Source organism: Mauremys mutica, chromosome 8, assembly GCF_020497125.1.
Source record: "Mauremys mutica isolate MM-2020 ecotype Southern chromosome 8, ASM2049712v1, whole genome shotgun sequence".
Taxonomy (NCBI): Eukaryota; Metazoa; Chordata; order Testudines; family Geoemydidae; genus Mauremys; species Mauremys mutica.
Window position 1 is genome coordinate 111932241 of NC_059079.1, and position 27764 is coordinate 111960004.

Below are 27764 nucleotides of genomic sequence, written 5' to 3' on the forward strand. Positions count from 1 at the left end.
GGTAAGTATGCAGGTGTGCGCGTGCGTAGGTAAGTGTACGCGGGTGTGCGTGTGCGTGGGTAAGTGTACGTGGGTCAGGGCGCACACGTGCGAGTCAGAGAGTGGGCTGAAGGGAAGCCAGGAGACAGGTTCTGAGCAGGGGGGGCCCCCGCAGGGTTGAACCCCCAGAGGTTTGGGGGTGTCCGTCCGGCTGAGTTCACAGACAGGTGGGGAGCGGCTGAGGCGTGGGAGGGAAGCTGCATCCAATAGCACACGCTCCCGCCGCCCGTTCTCCCCCCGCGCTCCACTCAAGGAAGCGCAGCAGTCGGGGGGCGTCGGCAGGGCCCCGTCGCTGCACCTGGGCAGTGAATGGTCACACGCACACGCCACGCTGGTAAAGCCGGATTGCACGACGGTCGGAAGGTGATTCCAAACCACGCTGCAGATGAGACCTGCCCGGGCAGTGAGGGGGCTGGAGTAATCCATTGTCCAGACCGAAATGTACACGTGTGCCCCCCAACCACAGACACACACCCCCCCACTCTGCCCCACTCACTCGAATGCACGGGGCACGCTCAGAACCAGAGCTGGGTGCACACTAGCTGATGCTTTGCCGAGCAGAGCCCATGCCACCGGGACAGACGTCTGCCCCGAGCCCGCTCGCTTCCCACAAATATCCCAGCCCCCGAGCTCGCTGGGGTTTGCACTCAGGGAGCGCCTGACCCCAGATCCCATGAGTTCCAATCTGGGAGCACACCCCTCCCATGGGACCTGGGCGCCCACTCAGAAAAGGTTACAATTGTGACTAAGTTCTGACTCGCAGTGAACGGGGCTGAACCGGCTCCAGACGGAGAAGCATTGGCAGGAGCGGTTTGGCAACTAGCTGTGGATAACGACCCCCATCTGATCCGCACGCGGGCAACTGGCAAACGGAAAGAGGCAAAATTAATCAAATCCGGGATTCATTATTGAGTTCCCCAGGCAGCTGTGCATGGAGCCAGACATGCACACGCTGATCTCGGCCAGACGGCCACCCTCCCCTGCAAACACTGCTCCCCAAGGGGGAAGAGGAACGGGGAGGCCAAGCTGCAAAGGTGTCCCCGACAAAGACAGACAAGTTCTCCTGCCATACACCACAGACCAATTCCTAGAGCAGCTTCAGTGGGCGAGGTGCCCCCCAAAATCCTAGCACCAAAGCGTTGCTGCGGCCCCGGCAGGGCTGCGGGCACACAGGTATGCGTCGCGTGGGGCTCTGCAGCGTGGATGCCCGCACACAACACAGGGACACTCTGCGGTGCACCTTGGGAAGTGACACGGATTGGCTACGGCTAGCGCTCCAGATCTACGTACAGTACCTAGCGCATTGGGGCTAGCAGGGAAGTCCAAATGATGATGGCTCTCCCACCCGGGCCCAACTCCACCACAGCTCATTTCCCTTCCAGCCATCTGCCTTCCCCTCCCACCCCGGGTTAAAGCCCAAAGCAATATCCAAAGTCTTATGGATTTCAGTGCCCAGAGTGCGGTTTCCCTCCCACTTTTGGGGTGTCTGGGAGACCGTGCCATGGCTCATCCCATCTTCAGAGCGCCGCATGGGGATTAACTCCCGACGCCCCCGTGCTGGAGGGGTGGGCTATTCTCCCCTCTAGTACAAGTGGGGAAACTGAGGCACAACGAGAGGCCGAGTGAGCGAGTGGCAGAGCGGGGCTCAGATCTCAGGCATGACTGGCTGCCTTGGTGCGACTTCTCTCCGGCGTGTGGGGAGTCAGCAGAGCCTGGTTATCTAAGTTCTGCTCCATTCTCCCCTGGCCAATGCAGAAAGGCATCAGGGAGGAGCGATCTCACCAGCCACTGAACAGAGCACCCCAGACGCTGGGGTTTTCCCCAAACCCAGACCTGACAGTGTGGGCCCACCCCTCACTCCCTAGGGGCGAGCACATGGGGAAACGAGCCAGATCCTGCCTCCTTTCAGCCTCCGGCAGGCGAAGCCAACCTCTCACGCCCAGCAATCGGCAGGTCCAGCCAGGACTGCGCAAGCGGCTCCCCCAGCAGGCAGGAGGCGTCACTGGATGGACGCGGCCTTGCCTAGCAAGGAGCCAGCGGGTGTGTGGCAGGGGGTAGGAGGGCAGGCCGGGGGAGCAGAGAAAACAGACTCTAACCCTTCACTGCATTCCTTCTCAAGGAAGAGGAAGCCATTCATCTCCTGCTGGAAACAAAGCACTTCAGCGCGCTGGGGCTCCTGGCAAGCTGGCCCAGACTTTCTGGTGACTGAGGAAACCGGCCCGATCAGCTCCATTCACCGCTGGGTATCCCAGGGGTGTTGTGTGCTCTGTCGTAAGGACAGGAGCCCGTTATCCTCGGGCTTCAGGCTCAGTGCGGGGAAGGGCACGATGGGTGAGCCGGGTTGCACCCCTCCGAAGCAGGTCGAGAGGTTCCCACTTGGACCCCGCGGAAGGGTCATCCACAGAGTCGAACAGCTTAACCCAACGCTGCGCTGGCACTGGCCGGGCACTGCTGGAACAGCAGGGGGCGCTGCGAGCCAGGACGAGGGTCTGTTTGTAGGGCTGGGGTAGCTCGTTTGGCTGGAACGGGCCAAATCTCCGCCTGCTGTTTCAACCTCGCTCGTGTGCTGCCCTTGGAAGCCCAGAGTGCTCGGCGTTGATGCCCTGGCAATTCAGCGGGAGGAAAACCAGCTCCTCCCAGGTGAAATAAACCCAGGGACTCTCAGCGCCGCCGAGCGGCCACCCCGCTGGCCCCTGGTGTGGGATTTAAAGGGGGTGGCTGGAGCCTCGCGGAGAGATTTCCAGCCCAGAGGTGTCGGGGGGGGGGCACACGGGCTCAGAGGACGACGTGGGGACCAGTGAAATGAGGCAGGACTGTTTGCCAGCGCTGGTCTCATTGCTAATCCCCCCTGACCTTGGGCCAGGTTTTTCGAGGCGCTGAGCTCCTCCATTCCCAGGGCAAGCAGTGGAGGCGGCGGGCGCTCAGCACCTGGGAGAAATCAGAGCCTGGGCGCCTCAGCTGGGGTGGTCCCCCGCTCCTGCCCTGAAGGGCTTGACACCAGCCCTGGGAGAGGGCTGAGGCGGCGAGAGGGCTGAGGCTGCTGGCGGGAGCAGCAAGCCCCGGCCGGTTAGGGAAACAGCCCTGCCCCAGTGGGACCGTAGCTGGCCCTACAAAGGCCAGGGAAGGCAGGAGCTGTAGGAATCCCCCTTTAGCTCGTGAGGGAGACGGGCCTGGCTGCAGGGAGCTGAGCAGGGTACCTGAGTGGTGCAGGGCTGGGGAAAGGCAGAGGAGCTGGGGAGCTCCAGCCTGGAAAGCCCCAGGCTGCAGGCCCTATTAAGGCCAAGAGGGTATTGGGGTTGCAGGGGGCAGCCCACGGGTAGGCAAAGGCAGCAGGTCCAACCCCCCTTGCCGGTGATGAGTGGCCCTTACACTGCAGTCTGCCCCAGTGAACGGGCGCTGGATGGTGACTGGCAGTGGCCAGAGTCTGAGGCGAGGTGGGGATAGAGGGTGGGGATTCCCCAGCGGGGGGAGACCCAGATCTGTGGGGGTACTGCCAGGGGGCAGCACCCCAGCCTGGAAGGGGCACTGGGGTCCAGGAGGGACTCGGGCCCAGTGGCAAGCAGGACACCGGCCTGTAGAGGGCGCTCCGGAGACTGGAAACGCTAATTCCCTGGACGACCAGCAGGAGGCGCCGCAGGGGTGAGTCCCGCCCCATGACAGCCACCCAGTAGCAAACGCCCAGTTCTGAACATCTGGCCCCAAGAGACTCATCTAAGACTGAGTCACGTGACAGCGAGGGGATTAGCGACACGGTATTGCCGCTGGCAGACTGCGCTGCCTCTCACCGTTCCAAGCACACGGGCCAAACCCAGAGCCCCGACTCAGTCTCCCCGCCCAGCTTTGCTCAGCGGAACAACTCCAGGGCCCCAATGCGCTAGGTGCTGTACATGCCTAGGAATACAGGGGAGAAGAGAGGTTATTCTGGTGCCGTGGCTAGGATGAGACACTCCGCAGGGCACTCTGAAGGGCTGGGGAGGAGAGCACAGAGTTGCATGAAAGACACCCCCCCCAACCCCTCACTTGCAGGAGATGGGGATCATGCCTCTGCTGCAGGTGCCATGGATCCTCCAGCAAAGCCCCAGGGCTAGGAAGCTTTCAACTGTGATAAAACCCCCACAGTACCGACTCACAGAGCCCCGGTCAGCTGACTTAGGCTCACGGGGCTCAAAACTGCAGCGCAGACATTGCCTAAAACAGAAAACCCAGTGAGAGCCGCTAGAAGGCTCACAAACTATTTAAAGGGATACTCCCCTATTCTCACCCACTTCCCAGTCTGCAAGTAAAAGGACCACACGGCCAACTGAGAAAAAGGCCTGAAAGAGGCCTGCGGAGCCAGCCAGCCAGAACCGCCACCAGATTATCCTTTTCTATGCCCCTGGGGTGTTCTAATCTAAAGCATTCAGAGTTTGGGACTGAGAAGCATTCAGGAGCACCCAGGCCGAGGAGATTCCACAGAGCCTGTCTGATCTTCCGGTGGTGTGAATCCACATCAGTCCACTGAGGTACCGCAGCAGCCTGACCCGCAGCCGGACTCTTGCAAATAAATTAACCTCATGAATATGTCTGGATTTGCATCGCTTCCAAGTGGTGTCAGGGAGTAAGCAGACAAACCTTTTCTCCCCCGCTCGCTGGCAAGGCGCCCCGTCTCCCCAGCCTGGCGTACTGTTCAGTCTTGCTCTGAAACTGGGTTTGTCTGGAGTAATCAAAAGGGGATGCTCCAAACACCTTTCAGAGAGCTTCAGTCTGAGCAGGGCTGACTGGCCAGAGGGCATATCACTGGCGCTACGAACTGGCAGCAGCTGAGTTTGCTCCAGCCTGCTGGGAACCCAGGCTCCCCAGACTGATAAACACTCCAGGAAGTTTATCTGCAGCCCTGACAGAAATATGCAGCTGCCAACATTTCATCTGGAAACTCCTGGCCATAAGTGTGGACAGTGACATTCGAGGGGATGTCGCTTTCAGGACAGCATCTGATTTCTGGCCTGAAATAGCCACGGCCCGGAAAGAGGGTTTGGGAGAGAAATGCTTTGAGAAGAACAGATGTGTGCTGACCTTTTCGGCACCATGCCAGGGACCATGGCTGAAGCCTGCCCGGGTCTGGCTCTCACCCCTATTGGGTTAAATCAGAGAGTGCCTCCTTCAGCTACTGGCAGTCAAGTTAGTAATTATTATTAATTCAATTTTCGGATTAAGGAAACTCTTGAGCTGGTTGGGAAGTGATTTTTTTCTGGTGAAAAATTTTTGATGAAAAGGAAGGAGTTGAATTTTTTGGGTCAAAATCTTTTTTTTTTTTTAAGTTAAAACCAACCATTTTCAGTCTTATGCTTTTTTTGGTGATCGAGAATGATAGTATCAGAGGGGTAGCCGTGTTAGTCTGGTTCTGTAGAAGCAGCAAAGAATCCTGTGGCACCTTATAGACTAACAGAAGTTTTGCAGCATGAGCTTTCGTGGGTGAATACCCACTTCTTCGGATGCAAGAGAATGATAGTGTAGCCAGGTTGGTCCCAAGATATCAGAGAGACAACGTGGCGGAGGCAATATCTTTTACTGGACCAACTTATTTTATCGGGCCGCTAGAAGACATTACCTCCCCAACCTCATCTCTGAAAATGTACAGTCTGTTCGGATCTGGGTCCCACTGTCTGTTATGAAAGGGGAGAGAGACCGAATACGCACGTACCAAGAGAAATGAAAGAACAAAGAAGCCAGGGGGTTAGACATTTAAAAGGGGAAACCCAGCAGTGGTGGGTACAGGACGAGAAAGAAGAAATGTTGAGCTCAGAGTCTGCCAGGCAGGGTGCGGTGGACGCTCCCATCGGAACTGCTTACAATCTGGAGCTCTGTGCCAGTCACAATGACCAAGTGCCACCAGACTGTGAGCAGCACCAGCCACAGAGCCACCGGCACCCTATCCTTCTTGGTCACGGAGAATTGAAGTCAGACACACAACAAACAGCAGCTGTTGCGTGTCTGAGGCTGATGGGAAGCGACGCCCGTTATGCCACATGGTCTCTTCTGGGAAGGGGTGGGTTGTGTGTGTGTGTACAGCTCAGGCCACGGGGTCTGCATGAGGGCATCTGCCAGCTGCCTGCAGGCGGATCACCCACAACACAGACTTATTGCCTAGGAATACAGTTGCTCAATTTCTACCGTGACGACCTTACAGAGGGACTGTTTAGATGAGTGCCAACTTCACTGTTAACTGCACACTTGCTTCACAAGCCAGAGTTGTTCTCTCAGGCCCAACCCTCCAACTCGTCCAGGGCACATGATAAGTAAAAGCTGGATTGGACCCCAAGGAGGGGCCTGGGCTCTCTCTTCTTCCTGGCAAAGAGAGGCGGATACTTTCTTTGCTTTTAAGGCTTGTTGGTTTACAGAACATACAGCAACAGGAGTTCGTATTATGAGTGACCGGCACTCCTTAGGCAGCTGCCAAGAGCAGGGAATTGCTCACAACTGGGCTTTGCACAAGTATCAGCAATATCCATGGACGCACTGTGCTCCAGGAGAGTTTTAACCTTGTTGGTCAGATCAACAGCTGTGCCACCTCATGTTGTGACGTGAGCAGATCTTCGGGACGAACACCTCTGCTTGATGGCCGTTGGCCCCCCTGAAATCACGGACAAGCTTCCGGGAGGCAACGGAACTGCTTACAAAATCCCCAACGGCTGCCCGACGGGAAACGTGGCGCACACAAGGACATAAAATCACAGGCTGGCAGTGCCAAACGCCTTCCCGCGGGCACAGAGAAGGACAGGTCGACCTGAGACTTTTCAATCGCCTCTGAACACGAGCCGGCAGGTGGAAAGTCAAGATGCAGAAGTGGGGCTATCCCAATGACCCAGACACACAACTGCTGTGAAACACAAACCATACGGCATCTGTTGGTCTGCTGGCTCCTGGAGAGCCATGGGACAGGAGAGTGCTCCAGGGCTACAGACTGGGCCATATCGTGCTTGACAGTAGGAAAACCTGTGACTGTGGTGGAACAACACAAGAAGATGCTGCTGCTTAGATCTGCTTTGTGTCTGGTCCATATCTGGATGGGAGACTTCCAGGGGAAAAATCAGGTTGTGGTGTTTCTGATCCAACGGGGGGCCGTGGGGGCTTTCCTTTGGCTGCCTTTTAGCTAATGCCCTAGCATTAGTGTGATATTAGAGGATGCCATGGTGCAGGAAGCGCTATCTATCAGATGAGAGTGTTGCTGACCATCTGTAATAAAGATCATTCTGGCACTTTTCACAAGGGTGTGAGCATTCTCCCAGCTGCTTACTGACTGGGCACCATTTAGCCTGGTTAAATCACTGCACGGAGTTCCAGGGGGTTACAGCTTTCTTTGCTCCCTCTCCTGCCCAGTTGTGTGATGTTGCTGCAAGCTGTTAGACAGCTGTGGTGCTCCGCTCCAGAGGTGGCTGCATTCCGATAGTTTGTAAGGTGCTTTGGAACAAAAGGTGTTATGTAAAAAGTAACTGAGGATTGGTTTTACAGAGGACAGATGGAAAAGTTTCCATTACATCACATCTTTTTCCCTTGAAATGTGAGAGGAGCAGGGGGATTATGTCGGGAAGTTAGTACGGTTGCCACCTCTGAGGTACAAAAAACCAGGCCATCCTTCTACGGCTCCAAGCCCCCAGTCCCTGCTATCAGGTGGTTCGGCCCCGGGTGCAGCCCAGCCCTGCAGTACCCAGGGCCGGCTCCAGCTGTTTTGCTGCCCCAAGCGGCGAAGCGAAAAACCAAAACAAAAAACCCCCCTAAAAGATAACGCTGATCGGCGGCACTTCGGCGGCAGCTCCATCGCGCCGCTTCGTTCTTCGGCGGCAGCTCGACGAGGAAGAGAGGGACTGAGGGACCCGCCGCCGAAGACCCAGATGTGCCGCCCCTTTCCATTGGCTGCCCCAAGCATCTGCTTCCTTCGTTGGTGCCTGGAGCCGGCCCTGGCAGTACCCCATCCTTCCCCTCAACCATGTGAGTCTGCCCCTGCAGCCAGCCCCACCCCAGCAGCCCGCATTGGCCACCCAGCTGCTGGCTCCGGCCACCCATCGGTGCTCAGGGCAACCCTAGAAGTGAGTTCGAGCCCTGACCAGGAATCCGGTCCCTGGCGTCTGGTCTCCTTCTGTTGTAGCCAATGCTGTTCTGCAGCTCGCCTGACCATGGCTTCGTGCTCTGCCGCTCGCAGCTGTGGGGGTATCTGGCTCCAGCATCAACAGGTAACAAAGGAGCCATTTAAATCTACGTCTTCTGAAGCAAGCCACCCAAAGCCGATGTTCACACTGCACTCTGGAAGCACAGAGAGCGCAGAGCAACAGCTACACCCCACTCCTGTCCCAGCCGTAACACAGAGCACAAGCCCCGGCGGGATCACCAGGGGAAAGTCTATGGCCTGTCTCAGTCACAATGTCAGCCTAAAGGACCCCAATGAGCCCATCTGGCCTTAAAATTCAGGGTGAACTCCTGGCCCCATGGCCGTCACGGGCAAAACCCCGATCGACTCCCCTGGGGTCATGATTTCCCCCCCGTAATCTATGATCGGCAAAGGCAGAATCAGAGCTAGCGCGCGCCAACTGCAGATCAGCTGGAGGAAAGGGAAACTTAGCTGAAGTCTGTGGAATTCCAGCTGTTTGCATCTGCACTGAATCCGGCCTACCGTTTGCTATTGCTGGACAATACTCCTTGCTTTCTGCAAGTCACTCAGCTGGGTCTGTGTCGCTTCAGGGGAGAGCGTGGGGCTATTGCTCAGCTCAGACATGGGTGGGGGTCACAAGCCGAGGAGCTATTCTTGCTAAAACACTCCCTGAACTGAATGTGGAACTCAAGTCTATAATTGAAGCGGGCCCAGGGCCAAGCAGCCTGCCGAAGAGATGACAATATTCAAGGTAGGGACAGCACGTGAGAGCCTCGTGGCAGGCAGCAAACCTGCCTACCAGTCAGACAAAGAACTTCCAAGCCTCTAGTCCAAATACGCCCAAGCCTAAACAAGCAGCAGCCATACTGAACTGGGTTTGGCTCTTGGTGGGTCTCCCAAGCGACGTAGCCAGTTCTTGGATGGAAAGCCCGGGTGTGTGTCATGTGCTGCTAAATGTGTCATAAAACCAACCGTCCTACCCCTGTGGGCTCAAGGAAGATCTCACGGCACCTTCTGTCTCTGCCTACTTAAATCACCCTCGCTGTTTCATTTGGACACCGTCTCCTTCCTCCATTTCTGAGCGGGACAGTTACCATACACTGTCGAGCAGCGGGCCTGGTGCGTGGCGGAGGCAGCTGCAAAGTGCTTTGGGCTTCAAGATCCTGGGAGGGATCGTCGCAAAAACAACGCAAGCTGCAAATGGGGCTGGTCTGCCCCATACGGCGCTTGTGTCGCCATCTTAGCAAGATGAACGCATCCAGCAATGGGCTCAGACACGTCCAATTAATCCTGATCCAGGTCCACATTTCAAACACCTCCCAAAGACTGGGGGTATCTGGGGCTGGCATCTGGGCCCCATCTCAAAGACCCATTGATTTCAAATGCACCTCACAGTTTAGGCTGCTCCCTTTTCTCCCTTTCTTAAGCTCCAAGGAGTTTCAACCAATAAGGGCTACGGTTTCCTCATAACAGGACTGTTTGGGCATCTTGTGGGTTATTTAATTAGACCAGAAGTCAATTAAAAAACCAATAACTGTGTTTATCAGCGGAGGTTAATTCAACCACAGGATCAAGATGAATCGTCTCTAGGCTATGTGAGGAACTCCGCCCCCAGTGGAATATCAGGTGATAACACGCTCGACTAGGGTGACCAGATGTCCCGATTTTATAGGGACAGTCCCGATTTGTGGGTCTTTTTCTTATATAGGCTCCTATTACCTCCCACCCCCTGTCCCAATTTTTCACATGTGCTGTCTGGTCACCCTACACTCGACCAATGACATGAAAGATAAACGTATCGCAGTCACTTGATTTAAAGGGACAATGTCAAGTTAGCCCCCGAATGGAGGCTAGAGAAAATCAAAATCTACATCCCTGTGTCTTCAGGAGGTTGTTTACTTCCAAGGCAGTTTTATTTCATTTACAGCTTCTCATGGTGCCCGGGAAGCGGAAAGTGAGACTGGCGATACATTATGTTGACAAGGGCTCTCCACATCGCTTAGGGTTATTAGTAGTATCCGACAACCAAATATAACAAAACAAGATGGCACTCTGCCTCCCATCCCACCTGACAACCTTGCTACTCACACTGCAGGATGATCTCAGCCGGGTGAGTGAAGCCCTGGACTAGATCCTCCTGGAAATAGTTGTAACTTTTACAGGGTTACCAAGCATTCGAAAATCAAGTCAGAACCACCAAAATTAGGAGATTGGCTAAAAAAGCATGCTTTAAAAAATACATTTGGGGTTCTACTTATTCACCATCTGCTTTTTGAGCCCTTTGAGGTCAATGTTTTCAAGCTTTTCTCTGAAGCCAGGAGGACTAGAAACTTCCTTTCTTTTTTAAACGAATACTGAGATTTTCACAGGACTCCAAGAGCAGGAGCTTGATGGAAAAGAAAGCACACACCGTGAGAGTTTGCAACATCATTTTCAGGCTGGGTCAGCAGCTGCAGTGAGCTGACACTGATGGATTTGACATCCCATACTTAATTGATATGGAGTTTCCTGGGGTGTTTTGTGGATGTTTGGTGCTAAAGAATCTACCTCCCACTCAAACGCTGCTCTCTCCCGGCTTCAAACACAGGCTATTTGTCTTTATGTTCAAGGTTCTTCGTGGTCTATCCCCACCTGCCCTATCGTCTCTTGTTCACTATTGAGATGTCGACTCCTGTCTCCAGCTGGCCCGTGACACCAGCCTCTACTGCCCACTTGTTAAAACTGTCAAAAGGGCACCTTGGCGCTTTCTCCCATGCTGACCCTCACACTTGGGAGGAGCGTCCCATAAACATCCGCAAAAGTAACTCGTTACTGTATCAGGGTTTAAATTCTCACGGAGTGTTTTCCGGAGCCCCCCACAGCACCCCTCTCCCCATTCGAGGCTTCAGCTGAAGGCTGGAGGGGGGGCTTCTGCCCCGTTGGAGGCACGCTGGGGCTTCTGCCCTACAGGAGGTGCCCAGGCTCAGGGCTTCTGCCCTGCCAGGCATGCCAGGGCTTGGGGCTTCAGCCGTGGGGCCTCGCGGACCCCCTGAAACCAGCTCGCGGCCCCCTGAGGTTTGACTGAATTTAACCCCTACTCATTATCCTCCTTTGGAGCCCTCCTTAAAACTCCCTTTTGCCGTGATGCCTACAAAACCCTGGGCAAGGGCCAGGCTGCCGGTGGGCTGACCACGCTGAGCCGGTCTGTCTCTCTGTTTCCGTGTTCTCCCCCCACCCCGTGTATCTGGCTGTAGCCATCTGTTGTCTCTTGTCTTAGACTTAGATTGTCAGCTCGTTGGGGTCTTTTTGCCGTGCGTTTGAACCAGGCCTCCATCCCTCGCTCCTGGCCCATGGCCGGGTCTCAGCCTCTGCGGTAATACAGATAAAGAACTCGCGCCCCGGCTGCCGGCAGGACGGTGATCCGGTGGGTTATTTTCTCCCAGACGTTTCTAGATCTTGCTGCTGCTGCAGCCAGGAACCGGCTCGTCCTCAGCCCCCCTCCCCGCCTGCCCCATCTCTCCATCTGAGCCCTTCTTTGCAGCATCATGAGAAAGCACCGGGCTGTATCATGCGGCTGGCTTGTCCATTGAGATGCTAAATGCTGGGGAGAAAAGGCTTGTGGAACGATAATAAAGCAAAGGGGAGTAAATTAAAGTGGCTATAAATAGCGCCTGGAGAGGAACAGGGGATGATGTCATTCACATTTACATAAGCTGGCATTTAAATCAATTCCTCCCCTGTTCCTGCCCGAGGTTGGGAAATAGACCGATGGGCACAGATTCCCATCCCTCCCTGCTCTCACCTCCCACGCGGGCATGGCCGGAGGGCCCTGGACCATCGCATGCTGTTTGGGGGGGGGTTGGGGCCCCACAGCGCCAGGCGCTCTACAAACCCGTGGGCAGACGGGGGCCGCGCCCCGATGCCCTGACAAGAGAGTTAAAAACAAGCTGCAGTGAGCAAGGGGGTCGGGGAAGAGGGCAGGGTAACTAACGAGATCGCGCGCTTACAGATGCTAACTCGGGGCACGGCATGACTCCCTTGGGCTCCCTTCACAGCCCATCCCTCCCCTCTTGGATAACGTGACCCCGGCCTCACCACCTTTGTTTAGTTCCTGCCCCAACCTGCTTCTATACAAACCGCCCGCCTCCTCCACCCGGCACACTCCATTCTCTCCTTTAAATCGAGCGCAGTCTCTGCCCTCTCGGACAACGGGCCCCTGCCGGGTGCGGGGCTGGTGGGGATCCTTCACCCTGCCTGCCCTGGGGTGTCTCAAGGCACGGGAACAGCCAGCCGCCAGGAGAAACTCTGACCATGAGACGCTGCCTCCGACTCACTCGGTGGCTGTGGGCAAGTCACTTAACCCCCAGAGGTCTCCATTACCGCATGTACCACCCAACGGCCCACACATGTCATCACAGGTCACCGTTAACCTCTTAGGGAGGGGTTCGTTCTAGACACAAACACGAATCTGCGCATCCCCAGGCCGGCTTTGCCACGTCCGGTCCCATCCAGCGAAGCCCAGTCTCCCTACGCCGCAGCGCAAGGAGTCTGCAGCTACGATCTCCCGTGCCCTACACGTGGGTTTACACCACTGCCGACGGGGTGGAGAATATTCACTGCAGGGCTTGCTTCCTGCAGTGCCCAGTCCCTGGGACACCCCTTTCTGCGCGGAACAGGACTCCCTGTCACCTAGCTGTCAGGAGTGTGCTCAGAGCCTCTAGCGGTGGGAGCAGCTGGGAGGCTTTAGCTGCATGGATCATCCACGCCAGAGAGGGTTGTGTTTAGATTTCCCTGGGGATTTCCCTTCTCCTTCTCAGCCTGGTCCCAGGCAAGGTTTGCTGGAAGGGCTCCGACCCTCACCCTTCCACCGCCAGCAGCACGTGAGCAACCAGGGAAGCGGGAAGCGATGCCTTGACTGTTACGTAAGGAGATTAATGCACATGAGAAGAGCCACCTGATGATAGAGGCTTGGAACGGCGTGGGCCCTGCCAGGGCTTCCCTCTCTAGCTAGAGGCTTTCAAGCCCACCCCGCCGTGCTCCATAAGCTAATTGTTCTCCGGGAAACGGTCAGGAAGTCCTCTCCAGCCCCCGCCCCAGGTAAAGGCTGGCAAATGGAGGCGCCAGTCCTGCAATGTGCGTATTCCGGGGGCCGCCTACCCTCAGACAGAGCCCCCGTGAGGTCTCCGGGAGGGTGCAGGATCTGCCCGCCCGCCCCAAGGGACACCCTCTGTTATCCCCCAACCGGAGACAACAGACGGGTTTGTCGCGTGCCCTGTAGGGCAACAGATTCAGACTCTCTCCCACTCCGCAGTGCCGTGAATGAGCTAGAGCTCAGCTGGGGGAAAACGGCTCCTGTCTCGGCAGGGAGGACGGATGGTCTCTAGGTTAAAGCCCAGGCCGGGCACTCGGCCGACCTGCAGTCAGTGCTCAGTTCTCCCAGACTCCCTCTGTCCGGGTGCATCTCCCCCGCACAACAAGCCCTGTGGCAGCGCGTCTCAGAGCTGCAGCCCACTGACCCGGCTGGCGCTGCAGGGCTAAACCGAGCAGTGCGACATCCGGACTCTCACACCTGGCATGGGGGCCCTCGGAGCCCAAACCTCGACGCTGCAGTGTTGAGCCCGAGTCAGCTGATCTGGGCTCGGCGACTCGCCCCTCGGGCTGCTCTGTGCGGCAGCGCCCCCACCTGTAAAGTGGGGATCCTAATTCCCAGCAAGGGGGCGGGATCTACTCATCGGTGGGGAGAGAATCAAGATACTATCCTGATGGGAGCCACCTCCCTAAAGATATTAATATCGGCTGGGTCATCCAGAGGGGCTGCGGGTTTGCTTTTTTAAAGCTGGTTGGGTCCATCCAGCAGCCCTCATGCACGTGATCAATGCTAGCAACGTCCTGCCATTTGGGAACACTCCCAAGGGTTCGGATTTAGAAAGTCTGGTCCCGCCAACCCTTTTCCCGATCAGCGGCAGGGGAAGGGAGTAACGGGCCCCAATCCTGCAAGGCACTGAGCACCCTCAATCCCCGATGGGAAAGAGGAAGATCCATGTTGTGGGCTACGTGCTCTGCCAGTGTGAAATTGGTGCTGGCGCGATGCCGATTTACGCCAGCTGAGGATTAGGCGCACACCACTGGGGAATACACTGATTCTCTCTCCCTCCAGGAGAAACAGAACCAAGAGTTCCGAGAATGCGATTCGCGTTTGAAAGCGTTTATTCGAGAAAGACAAAGGAAAAAACCTTGCCAGGTTTCTCTGCCTCTCCCTCTCTCTCTGTTGCAAGCCGGGTGAATCGCTGAGCAGCACACACGATCCCACGCCAAGAGGAAAGAAAATTACCTTTATGAGCTGTCTGCAAGTTAACTGACAGCTGGCAGCCGACGGCAGAGCTGCCTTCGCGAGGGGTGGAATTTAGCAGGACAGTATGTTTATTAACTCAACGCTGCTCGGAAGAAGTCCCTCATTTCCCACTGGCTTTGAGGAGTGAGTACAACAAACAAACCCTGCCAGTGATTTCACCCGCCTGACACAGCAGCCCCCTGCTCAGACCATCTCATGGGGGCGCTCGGTCTTAGCGACCCATTCACGCCTCTGTCTCTCTGCTAAGACTGCCAAGAAGGGGGCCGAGTGTGGGGATGGTTTTCACAATGTGGGCGCCCAGCCACTCAGCGCTGGATTGAGGCCACCAGCAATGCATCAGGTTGCTGACAACCTGGGCTGGAGGTGAACTGCTGACCCACAGCCTCCGGGTCCCCACTGCTGATGCCATCCCCCTGGCCCAGCGTGGTACCGTCAAGGGACAGTTTTCATATGTACATTAGCAGCCAGTGAGCAAACAAAACAAACCTGGGAGAACAGAGTGATCTCAGGCTAGGACTCATGTGTCTGCAATTACATGTGACAGCAAAGGCTTTGGCTACCGAGCGGTGTGCCCAGCTGAAAGCTCCCGTCGCCTCTCCATTTCGGGGTGACCTCCCCCTTTTGAAGCATGAGCCTGCTTTTCTAAACAGGAGAGCAAGTGGTTAGACCCACATGGTCCGAACTGATATTCCACAAGGTGGGTAAGGTAATAGCTGTTATTGGCGCAACCTCTGTTGCTGAAAGAGAAACCTCGCCCCTCTTGTCTCTCTAATATTCTGGCTACAACAACTCTGCAATCCCATTGCTTCAGCAGCTCTATAGACCAATCGGACCCTTCCCTTCACTTTCTCCTTAGGGTATGTCTACACGTGATGTTTTAGCCATGGTCATTAACACGTGTTAACTAACACCATTGTGGATTCTAGTTGGAGCAGGACACAAAAGTCTCATCCCGCATGCAAACATTTACTTGAGGTCACGTTTAACGAACCCGAGGCTGCAGGTCCATGGAGTCCTAGATCCACACACAAATAGGAACAAACCTTTGGGTCATTTTGTACCCAATGAAATTAATAGACAGCAGGTTTAAAACAAACAAAAGGAAGTATTGCTTCACACAACACACAGTCAACCTGTGGAACTCCTTGCCAGAGGATGTTGGGAAGGCCAAGACTATAACAGGGTTAGAAAAAGAACTAGATACATTCAGGGAGGATAGGTCCATCAATGGCTATTAGCCAGGCTGGGCAGGGATGGTGTCCCTAGCCTCTGTTTGCCAGAAGCTGGGAATGGGCGACAGGGGATGGATCACTTGATGATTCCCTGTTTTGTTCATTCCCTCTGAGGCACCTGGCATTGGCCACTGTCGGAAGACAGGATACTGGGCTAGATGGGCCTTTGGTCTGACCCAGTATGGCCATTCTTATGTTATGTCATGTCTGCGTGCTAGAATTTACAAGCGTGTTCATTAGAAATGTGCCATCACTGTTGGAGTCCTGCAGATTCCCCCGGCCTTAAATAACAACAGATACTTTTTGCTGATGTAGCAGCCTTTGTCGTAGGTTCTCCAAGTGCTTGAAGAAGCGAGACAAGTTTAACTGGGTGGCAGGGGTCTATATCTTTTGGGGCGGGGCTTCCATAATTGTGGTGCTCATTAGCGGGTCTGTATTGGTGTGGTCAGAGCAGTGCATCGTACGGTTTTATGGACTATTAGCTGTGGGAGTCAAGCTGCCTGTCCAATGCAAGGGGAGGGGGGTTGCTCTTAACTCTTCATCATATCGAAAGGGGTTTTTGCCTTTGTGCCTTCCCCGATTATACACATGTAGCAACAGTGACCGCTGGGAAAGGTACGACATCGCGGACTGGGCCCAGGGAAGTCTTTCCTTGACTTTACCTCGGCTCAACCCTATAGACCCCCCCTGAGATTGATTTTGACTAGCTACCTCAAGGTAAAAACCAAAACTGGTCGAAACTTTTCCGTCAAAGCTGGGTGTTGACCGAAATTATGGTTTTCTGTGCAAAGGGTCTGCTTGCGGTGAAACGTGTCCATTTGTCAATGAACAACCGAACGCCCCCAAACCAGAATGTTTCAGCCCAAAGCTGAAATATGGGAGATGCAGCCTGGCTAGGAAGCCCAGCTCCCGAAGGAGGACAGGAGCGTGAAGTGAGCAAACTACACCGCCCACGAGGCACGGTGGAAGCATTCCCAAATCCAAATGTTTCCGTTCTCACATTTTTGCCGAGAAACCATTTCACCTGGAAAATGTAGGTGAAAACAATCCTCCCCCACACACATTTTCATGGGAATTTTCTGCTGGAAAGAAAACCTATTTTCTGACCGGCTGTGGCAAAAACAACTCTGCTCTGGGTCAAGAAGGGCGTTACGTGGAGATACCTCGGTCGATGCACAAACGCAGCTTTTGGGGTTTTTTTGCAGTGAAGACACAGCCATTAATTCAGTACATTGCAGAGAGGGCCAGATCCAAGCTCCACTGACATCAATGAGTCCTTCCAATAACTTCAGTGGGCTTCAGCGGAAACTCGGAGGCCTTAACCCGGAGGATCATTAGACCCCTGGAAATGCCGCCCTCACCAGTCATTATTTAAGCAGCAGCATCTGCCTCCTGGAGTCACAGTGCGCGTCAGTTCCTCCCACTATGTCACTTCTCCTCTTAGCGCCATTTGCCTATAGAAGCGCGGCTCAAATCCCAGCAGACGCTCACACTCACAACAGGGAAATCTGGCTCGAAACGTCCCCCTTCTTGGATAAAATCCCTCAACAAAAGCTGCTGCTCCCTGCTCGGCCAGTGACCTGCACCTCTCCTCTCCAATCCCCCAAACCACAGAAACTCACTGGAGGTATATTTATGCTTGAGTCAGAATGAAGTCACACTTTATGGTTTCCTCGGTGTCAGCTAGTGACTCCTATTCATGTGCTATTTGCATCCCACCCGCCATGTTATTCCAGGGTATTTATAGCCATTTTGCATGTCTAATTATAAGCTACAACTCCAAAAAAAAAAAAGAAAAGAAAAGAAAAGTGCACAAGGGGCGAAGAGGGGAGAGGAGAGGTACATGGTGGCTACAGACTCTTAGAATCTAGGATGCTAATAACAATGCTCAGCACTTTATATAGCCCCTTTCGGCCACAGCGCTCCAAGTGCTTTCCAAACATTTCATTAGCGCCCGCAAGCCCCTAATGTGAGGAGAGAAGAGTAAAAACATCCTGCTTTCTAGATAGAAACAGAGAGGTGAAAGGTCCATCGCTGCGTAGGGAGTCAGTGGAAGATCTGGGCCTAGAACCCAGGAGCTCTCCTAGTCCTCTCCCATTAGACCAGGGGTCTCAAACATGCGGCCCGCGGGCCGCATGCGGCCCGCGGAGCTCTTCCCTGCGGCCCGTGGAGCTCCCCAGGGCCGCCCAGAGGGGGGGGCAAAGGGGGCAATTTGCCCCGGGCCCCGGGCTCCGCAGGGGCCCCCAAGAGAAAAGCGGAGGCTCCCGCCTCCGCCCCTCTCCTGGAGCCTTCCCCCCCCCCTTGCCCCCCTTACCCGAGCGCGTCTCCATCCGAGCGCCTGAGCCCCGCCCCGCTCCGAGCCGCGTGGGGAGGGGGCGGGGCAGGGAGCTCTGGGCTGAGCGCTGCGCTCGGCGTGGAGCTCCCAGCCCCGCCCCCTCACCACGCGGCTCTGAGCGGGACGAAGCTCAGCCCTCGCCGGAGACGAGCTCGGGTAAGGGGGGGGGGGAAGCGGGAGCCGCCGGGGCCGGGCCGGGGCCTGGGTGGTAAGCGGGACCCGCCGGGGCCGGGCCGTGGGGGGGGGGAAGGGAAGCGAGACCCGCCGGGGCCGGGCCGGGGGATGGGGGAGGGAAGCGAGACCCGCTGGGGCCGGGGCCAGGCCGGGGGGTGGGGGAGGGAAGCAGGACCGGCCGGGGCCGGGGTGGGAAGCGGGACCGGCCGGGGTGGGGAAAAGAGGGACCCGCCGCCGCCGAAGCGCAGCCCGGTCTTCGGCGGTGGGGGGCCCCTTCTGTTCCGGGACCCGCCGCCTAAGTGCCCCGCCGCCAAGCCACCAAACAGCTGTTGGTGGCGCTTAGCACTTTCCAGGAGGGAGGGGGGAGGAGCGGGGAGCCGCGCGCTTAGGGGAGGAGGTGGAGAAGAGACAGGGCAGGGGCGGGGCCTCATGGAAGGGGTGGATTGGGGGTGGGGCCAGGGGCAGCAAGGGGGCGTGTCAGTGATGCGGCCCTCGGGCCAATGCACTAGTCCTCATGCGGCCCTCGGGGTCATTTGAGTTTGAGACCCCTGCATTAGACCATGCGCCCTCCCACAGGGCCAGCTTTAGGAACTGCGGGGCCCGATTCGAATACCTGGCGGCTATCTGGGTCTTCGGCGGCACTTCGGCGGCGGGTCCTTCACTCGCTCCGGGTCTTCCGTGGCACTGAAGGACCCGCCGCTGAAGTGCCGTCGAAGACCTGGAGCGAGTGACGGACCCGCCGCCGAAGTGCCGCCGAAGACCCGGAGCGAGTGACGGACCCGCCGCCGAAGTGCCGCCGAAGACGCGGAGCGAGTGACGGACCCGCCGCCGAAGTGCCGCCGAAGACGCGGACCACCACCGAGTGAGTAAAAATTAAAAAGTTAGGCACGCTTCCTTAGGGCACGGGGCCTGATTCAGGGGAATTGGGGGAATTGGCCTGAAGCCGACCCTGCCCTCCCAGAGGTGGGAACAACACCCAGGAGTCCTGACTCCTTGGTCTCTCCCTTAACCATTCGGACCATTTCCCCACTACGAGGTAATCAAACTGAAGGATCAGAGTTAGGAGGGAGGAGTTAATTGTTCCGGTGTGTTACTGAGTTCACCCTAGACCAGCCGTAGTGAGGAGATCAAGCTGTTATTTCCTAACATGTGGTGAAGTGAATGGAAGAGACGCATACCGATGTCGACGAGTCGACTGGAGAGAATTCAAGGGAGAGTAATAAATATGATGAAGTGGCCGGGGGGGGGCTGATTTCGGAGGTATTATTCAAGGAAATAGCCATGCGTCGCTTGGCACCCCGTTACTAGGAGGGGAGATGAGCAGTATCTAGAAGTATTCCAGAGAGGGAGAGGAATGCAGAGGGTGATGCAAGGAAGTGTCACTGGCAGAAACGGGATTAAAATGGGCAATGGAAAATTTAGGCTGCAATATAGCTTAGCAGGACAGACCGGATTCCCAGCGGCAGGGCCTTTCCAGCGCAGGCGTCATCGCGCCTAGCCTGCTATAATGTGGGCAGTGAGCCGCACTGGCTGGGGTGCAAAGCCGGACAGGACAACCTAGGACAACAGACGTCTCTCTTAGCACTAACTCCCCTGGCTCTGGAGCTTGGAACATGCCTTTCCCATGTGATCCCTGAAATATCTGCCAGCATTTGCTTCTGGCTCTGGTACTTATCCGGCCCCCATCACCCCAATATCTAAGCACCTCAAAATCCTTAATGTAGCGCTACACCCCTGTGAGGTAGGGCAGTGCTATTGTCCTCATTGTACGGATGGGGAAACTGAGGCACAGAGAGGCCAAGTGACTTGCCCAGGGTCACACAGGAAGCCTATAGTGGAGCTGAGAATTGACTGTAGGTCTCCCTAGTCCTAGCTAGGGCCTTACCCACTGGACCATCATCCGAGCCTTTCAGCACTCCAAGAACGCTGCGGTTTTGGGGACTTCTGGCGTCCAGGGCGTGCAGCACGGCCAGGCGACGGCGTCAATGGAAGCGCAGCGCGATCTGAGGCATGTCAGACTGCGACCGCTCTGGGAAAGCTCGCCCGACAGCTGCTACCCCTGCCGCTTTGGGTCACCAAACCAGCCACGAAACGGCAGTGCCTGGCGGCATCAGCAGAGATCACATGCAGGGCTCTCCTCACTGAAAGTGGGAGCTACAAGGGGAACCCCTGCAGCTGGGAGCAAGCAGCTGGCTGTGACAAGAGCTGGGCTCCAAGGGCAGCCACAGAGTCAGCATCTGAAATGTGTGCGCTGCGATGGGCCATCTCCAGCCAGCTGTACCTCTCCCCTGCCACCACGTTTCACACCGGGGTGATATTTACCACACCCCGCCCAGCAGGGGATAGGCAGTAAGCATGAGGAGTCGTGCAGTTGTGGATAACATCCCAGACAGGAGGAGAGAGTGTGTGTGCATGTGTGTGTGTGCACACATGCTTCTGGGTTAGCACGCGAATCTTGTCTGGTTCTCTGCCCGGTGGATGGAGTTCTTGATCCAATTTGGAATGAATTTTCAGCTCCTCATCCGGGTGCTCCCATTGGTTACCCTTGTCACAGCATTTTGATTAACGGCTGCTATTGGGTTTTCTCCGCGGGGCTATCAATCGTCAGTGAGAGTAATTCAATTAAGCACTCCGAGCCACAGGCGCTGAGACCTCTGCGACGTCGGAGGGGCTAACGCAGACGAACACCGGGACAGCACCACCACCGAGGGCTGCGCTTTCCCGAGCAACAGCTGAGAAAAGCAGGGAGGAAAGACACCCAGGTCCCTGCCTGTCCAGCATCTCGGTAACTGGCTTTCCAAGACAGAGGACTAATGGGGACCCCCCCCGAGCTACAGGGATGAGATTCCCAAGTCATCATCTCATCAGGAATCCAGCTGGCTTAGAGACGGACGTTTCCAGGTACAGTCAAAGTGGTAGCCACTGAAATCTGCAGCCCCTCTGCCAAGACAGAGACTCCTCATCAGATTCATCAATGTAGAAGATGGTTTGCATTAGCCCTGGCTAAGCAATAGCCTCTTTGCCCAGATGTTCCTAAAGACACAGACAGAGCAATGAGCCACTGGGGTGCCAGGCTGTGTGTTGGTTCACATGGTGCTCCGTAGAGCTGCTGAGCCTGCAAAGGAAACCCCAGATGAAATCATGGGATTGTTGGAGCAGGTGGAGGTGCTTGCGTGCACAGTAGCAGAAGGGCATGCTTCCAGCAGCATGCATGGGATAGGTGCAAGCTCATGTATGCATGATAGCTTCAACGGCCAGCCCAGCAGGTGCGCGGTGTTGCAAGAGAGCATCTGGGCTCGACCTGGAGCGTTCTGAGACCAGCATGGATACAAGCCTGGCCAATTGCCATTACCAAGAGGGAGGAGGACAAGAAGATCTGGGGGACCTTGAAAACTGGAGTAACAGAAATGGGATGAAATTGAATAGTGCAAAGTGCAAGTCGTGCACTTAGGGACGAACAACAAGAATTTTACTATAAGTTGGGGACCTATAGTTGGAAGTGACAGAGGAGGAGAAAGACCTGGGAAGCGCTGGGAGCTAGGGGGAAAAGTGGCGCTCTCGGAGGAGGCGGAGCGGAGGCGGAGGTGAGCTGGGGCAGGGAGCTGCCGGTGGGTGCAGAGCACCAACCAGTTTTTCCCCGTGGGTGCTCCAGCCCTGGAGTCGGTGCCTGTGCTATATGATCATGATGGTCCCTGCTGGCCTTAAGGCCTACAAATCTAATCAACAGCCTGTGAGTTGTTCCTTGAGCCTGGCCATTATTCTTGGGGTGTGATTGGTCACTGAAATCACAAGGCACAGATTCTGCTCCCTGATTGGTTGCCAAAGTTAAAAATACAACAACCCAAAACCAAGAAGATAATGAATGATGGATCACAAACACCACATTTTTACAGTAGATAAAAATTATAGATGAATAATCTTGTGTTAAAATAGGGAGAAGTTCTGGGATCTTGGAATATTTGAAGAAGCAAGTGGTGATCTAAATTCCAGTGAAAATGTAACAACACAACTCACACAAACACAACCAACCAAACTCTCCGAGGTGATTCATGAGTATCTATTCACCAGTCTCTTGACTATCAACCAACCAGTTCTATTCACAACCATGTTTTCACTCCATCCCTGGTCTACACTTGGCGCTAACTGGCAAAGTGTTTTGCTTGCATTTGTGAGTCTTCCAAATTGAGTGCAGCCCTAATCTTCAGCAGCAGTCCTAATATTATGTTTACCTGCAGTATATTATTCAGCCTTTAGATGGCTCTGTGTGGTGTACAGAGCCCAAACAGGGTGTGGGGACTGGTAAACAAAGGAAACAGAGTGAGAACTCAAGTTGTGGGGAAGCTGGACTGTATCTATAGTTTGTAACTGTTTTCTCCATATATCATACTCTTCAACTGCACATAATTTTCATGAGGATGGTTTTGATTCTCTAATGAATCTAGCCCAAGATATAAGTGCCCATCGACTTTATTGTTATTAATTTTTTTAAATCTGTAACATACACACTCATCACAATCTCTGAAGAAGTTTCTGGTGATTTAAGAATGAGCCATATATTAAGCAACAAAACTGACAAGAGGAGTCAGATTGGACAGTGTCTTTCCATCCCACCAAAAAGGCACAACCTGCTCAATTATGCGCTGTCATGTCAATACAAACGTTGTCAGTAGGTTGGGCACTGAAAATCTGATGGAGACCTAAATTCAGCAGAATTGAATAGAAAAATAAACTCCATTGTGAGCATGTCTACTTTAATTTCATACATTTCATTGATTCCTCCATTAAAAAAAAATTAAGCGATGCTGCCACAGAATTTCTAGCGGGCTGTACCTGAATGCCCCAGAAATGAACCCTGCCACACGATTCAGAAACACAGGCAACATTAAGGCGTGTAGGAAACTCACGACGAGCTTTCTAAAGGGACAGACATTACAGACTCTTTGCAGACAAGCCGTGGACACCAACTGCCCCTTTGAAATCCATTATTCTCACGAGAAGAGGATGAAGGTTAGAAAAATCGACTATATTCCTCTAGCCCAGAGCCAGGGGGCTTTGTAATCTCAGCTCCGTCTTCAGAGCTAAACCCGGTGTGTTGGATGCACGTGACAGAAAACCTCTCCTCTAAATGGCTCAATGGTAAAGGCAGGAGGCCCTTTGGATCATGTCTGGAGAGATCCCTTGTAGAAACCACCTCAGTTCAGTTGTACCCCGGCCTCCCCCATGGCCAGAGCCTGTGGCCCCTGCCTAATTGTGACCTCACTGATCTCTGCACGTTAGATGAAACGTGCAAGCAAGAGCAGAAGCGTCAAGACCAAGAGCACAGAAAATAACCCTCCTGCGAGCCAGACTGCTGGACAATACAGCAGAGCATGCAAACAACTTCCCCTTCCCTCATGTGCTAGGCCCCTTCCAAAGTCAACCCTCCCCAACAACATCCCAGGAACATCAGCTCTGTCATTCCCTGAAGAGCAATTAAAACCCCCCAGCTGCCAGCGCCAGGCCCAGCCGTGCTGCCAGTCAGATGCTAACGACCGACCTACCATGCACAAAGACAGAGAGGAGAGGAAGCCTTGGATCTCCTGTCTCCGCCCCGGGCAGGGTGACCGCCTTCCAAATTGCCAGAGGGGCACCTTGATCACCAAGGCAGGCAGAGAATAGCTGATGTCTGGTGAGGACCTCTCTGGAGACTAAGCCCCTCCCTTGCTAGTATCATCAACACTCCCTTAAGGTGAAGTTGGTTGAGTCACGGCCTCATCTGCTTTTGATGCACCTTAATAAGTTCTAGGAAGGTCACCTCTGAGCATGAAACAGCTGTCTCCATCCACGTATGCAACTGATAATGACCAGAATTAATCTGCAGAAGGCCCAGAGAATCCTGCTTCTCCCTCTCAGCAGCTAGAGAAGCACAGAGGAGAAATCAATGTGTCGAGAGGTGGGTACAGGCTGGGACTCTTTTACTTTCATTCTCTGATGGATTCCGCAAGCATCGGCAGTCGCCACGTTCCCGCTGCAATCAAAGCCCTGCTATTCCCCACCTCGCCCCCCGTTTCCGGGTAGTTTCCTACCGGGTGCAGCTTGCATCTCGGCCACGCCTCCGGCTACGATGAGAGCCTCGATGATCTTCGCGTGGTGTTCTGAGTTCACCTCCGTGCTGTGAAGAGAAAGGGGTGGGAGGTGAGGAGAGAGCTCTGACAAGGGACAGTCAGAGACTACTGGTTATGGATATGGCCTGTGGGACAGGCAAGGCACAGGAGAGTGACACCACCTGGAAATACAAATGTTCTCCAGACAAGGGAATGGGCCGTGAGCTTTCTTCCTGAGGAGGAGCAGGGCCATTAAGGAGATAATCTGAAGGCACCAAACTTCTCAACACCTTGTTCCTGGGGGACTGTGGATAAATCCAGAGGTGCTGCACGTTAGTAGCCACAACGCTTGTGTTACCATCGCCTCACGCTGCTTCCCTGGTTCTGGACACACAGGGGTCAGCGGAACCTTCTATTTGTCCTTTCACTTTCGTCTATTCCTGCCGCAATCCCATGGGGCTTGAAATTACAGCTCCCAAACCGGTTATATTCAGGGGTGCTGGAAGCTCCCTACAAGTGAGGGGGCCACTGGAGCCCGAACTGTGCCCCCCATGCCCTCTTCCCCACCCCCCGAGGTCCTGCTCCTGCTTCTCCCCAAGCCCCTGTCTTCGCACTGCCCATTTTCCCCGAGGCCCTGCCCGCGCACTGCCCCTTCTTCCTGAGCCCCTGCCCCGCCTCTTCACCTGAGGCCCCGCCCCTGTGCTGCCTCTTCCCCTGAGGCTCCGCCTCCCGCACCGCCTCCTCCCCCGAGGCCCCGCCCCCGTGCCACCTCCTCCCCTGAGGCTCTGCCTCCCGCTCACTCCTCTCCACCTCCCTGTCGCCTGACCTGATGGCTGGTAAAAATTGGGAGGCGTAGCCCACAAAACGACCAAAGGTGCGTAACCAGCTGGTAGGTCACGTCGATCTACTACACACAGCGTATGCCATTACGAGCGGGATCTACACAGCGTCGGTGGCTCAGCAGCTTGTCAGTGTCTATCTGAGTAGGTTGTAGAACAGCCCGAGAGATCCCAGCAACCTGATAGGCCCGGACTGCCCGGATTGGGTTTGGGTGGAAAACAGCACAACCCTCTCGGGGCTGGGTCGGGTCTGATGACCTTCTCCTGCCCGTGGGGTTAGCTCAGCAGCTGCGTGGCCTGCTCCCGCCGGCCGTCGCCACCTCGCTGTGCTGCGCACGCATGCTGTGGAGTGGGTGTGCCGAGGCGTTACAGCGCCTCTCGCTCCACAACACACACACACAGCAGCAAGGGGCAGCGTCTGGCTGGCAGCACGGGTGGCAGGGAGCTGTGCTGGCTCAGATTTGGCAGAGTCGAGGCAGAAAACAACTCGAACCTCCCAGGCTGGGCTTGGATCTGGGTCAGTCTTAAATCATAGGCACGAGAAGAGGGTGGGGGAGGAATATGCTCTCTCAACAAAATTACTAAGGTCCTGATTCAGAAAAGCATCTCTGTTCGGGAAGAGCACTGAAGCACATGCTGATTAAACCCCATTACAGTCAATGCGACTTTGGCTCACACTTAAGTGCGTCACAGAATTGGGGCCACAAACCCAGAGCCGTGACTCACAGCTGGTGGCTCTGCAAAGGACTGTGATGTCAGAGAGGCTTGTGACGGGCTGTTTTGCTTTTCCGCTGCTCATTTGAGCGAAAGATCTCAAAGCACTCGAAAAACAGCAGGCAGTTCAGCCTCACTCACCCAGGAGCCAGGGTACTGTTGGAATTATACCCATTTTACAGACAGGCAAAGTGAGGCCAAGTGCCCCAGGTTTCACACTGAGCCAGCGACAGAAGCAGGAATAGAACCCAGGCGTCCTAGCATTCCCATTGCTGCTCCTACCCCTAAACAAACCCTGCTTTCAATATTGTCCCAGCGGAACAAGAGGCAGCAGAGGGACTGTTCAAAAATAAACAAGCGTGGGAGGAAAACTACCCTCCAGAAGATGACACACAGCAAAACTCCTTCCTAAAGAGCACGTCTTTTCCCTCCAGCAGGATGGCACTACCAGGCTCCGACACCACAGGTCTATTTAATTTTAAGGAATTAACAGCCTCCTCAGTGGCAAACGGGAGAACGGGTGGGCTGGTTTTTTTCCCCCATGAGCGGACACTTTTAAAACTTTCTTCAAGGTCCAAATGGCCTGTTGTTAAAGGGACACTGTCAGAAAGCTGAAGCCTCCCAGCTGCTTTCCCTTAAACTTGTCACTGAGGAATGGCATCCGGAGGCTGGATGCCAGCTGAGTTTGGGTTAGCCATGCACTCGTCAGGAGCTGGACAGCGTCAGAGAAGGGACATCAGTTTTGTTCTATGAGCAGGGACCTCAGGCCAGTTCCTAATGAGCAGCTGTCTGTGGCACCAGCATCGTTGACACAGCTGGAGACAGCCTCAGCAGAGAGGCATGAGAAGAAAAGAGCCACAGAGATGGAGCCATAGTCAACACTCATGGTTTGTATTAGGGTAGAGTGGCCAACACACCGGGGAATTGAACGCAGGACCTCCGGAGGTAAAAGCACAGGCTGCTACCCATGGAGTTACAGCTACCTAGCTGGGCTGTAACACAGCGGTTCTCAACCAGGGGTCTGCTGCCCCCTGGCAGGCCCGGGAGCTGGTTTCAGGGGGCCCTGGGGCCCCGTGGCTAAGGCACGGAGCCCTGAGCCCCGGCACCCCCATGGGGCCCTGAGCCTGGGTGCCCCCCGCAGGGCTGAAGCCAGGAACGGAGCTGTGGGGCTGAGGCCCTGGTGCTCCCCTGTGGGTCTAAAACCCTGAGCCCCCGGGCCCCTGCAGGGCAGAAACCCGGAGGCCTGAACCCCCGTCCCCTGCATGGTGGCTGAAGTCCAGAGCCCCAAGCTCCCCCACCCTTCTGCAGCTGAAGCCCTAAGCCCTGCACAGCTAAAGCCTCGAATCTCCCGCCTCCCCCGCCCCGGTGACTGAAGCCAGGAACACCGAGGCCCCCTCTTGCTGGGCCCAGGTGCTAGGCGCTGTCCATATGTTCCAACAAGCGCCAGGCGCGTCTCAAAGCCAGCTCACCTTGACGCCGGTGGGCGGAAGAGCACGTCGCCGAAGAGCTCCCCCAGGGCCCTGGGGGTGAGGTGGCTTTTGCTGCCGTTCTGACCCAGTTTGCAGAAATGGCTGGTGAGGTGCTGCAGGAGGAGGCCGTGCTGCTGGGGGAGGGTGGGCGACTCCAGGACCATCTTCACCCGCTGGCCGCACTCTTCCAGGCTCTGGGTTTCTGTGGGAGAGGAGAGCAAAAGGGAAGGAAGCTTTTAGCCCAGGGAAGAGCATCCCAGCACCAAGCCCGGGGGGGGGTGGGGAAAAGTTTGTTACCCAGGCCGCTCAGGTGAGATTTATTTCCCTTCTCCTCCCATCGGCCAGCCTCATTGCTCTCCACGCTACAGATCAGGGGTTTAGCAAACTCAGGCCTTGTCTACCCGGCCCCACGGTTCAGACTAGAGA

General features: G+C 55.4%; 1 protein-coding gene across 1 annotated transcript in view; it reads right to left on the minus strand.

Annotated features, from left to right (window-relative positions):
- The window catches only part of LOC123376670 (phosphatidylinositol 3-kinase regulatory subunit gamma), a 183558-nt gene extending 156018 nt beyond the window's left edge, over window positions 1-27540 (minus strand). The window contains exons 1-2 of the mRNA XM_045028870.1: window positions 27339-27540; window positions 24299-24384 (exon numbers count right to left, since the gene is read on the minus strand). Of these exons, the coding sequence (XP_044884805.1) occupies window positions 24299-24384; window positions 27339-27502 (250 nt within the window). The 5' untranslated portion in view covers window positions 27503-27540. The remainder of the gene's footprint in view (window positions 1-24298; window positions 24385-27338) is intronic.
- Window positions 27541-27764: the final 224 nt, after the last annotated feature.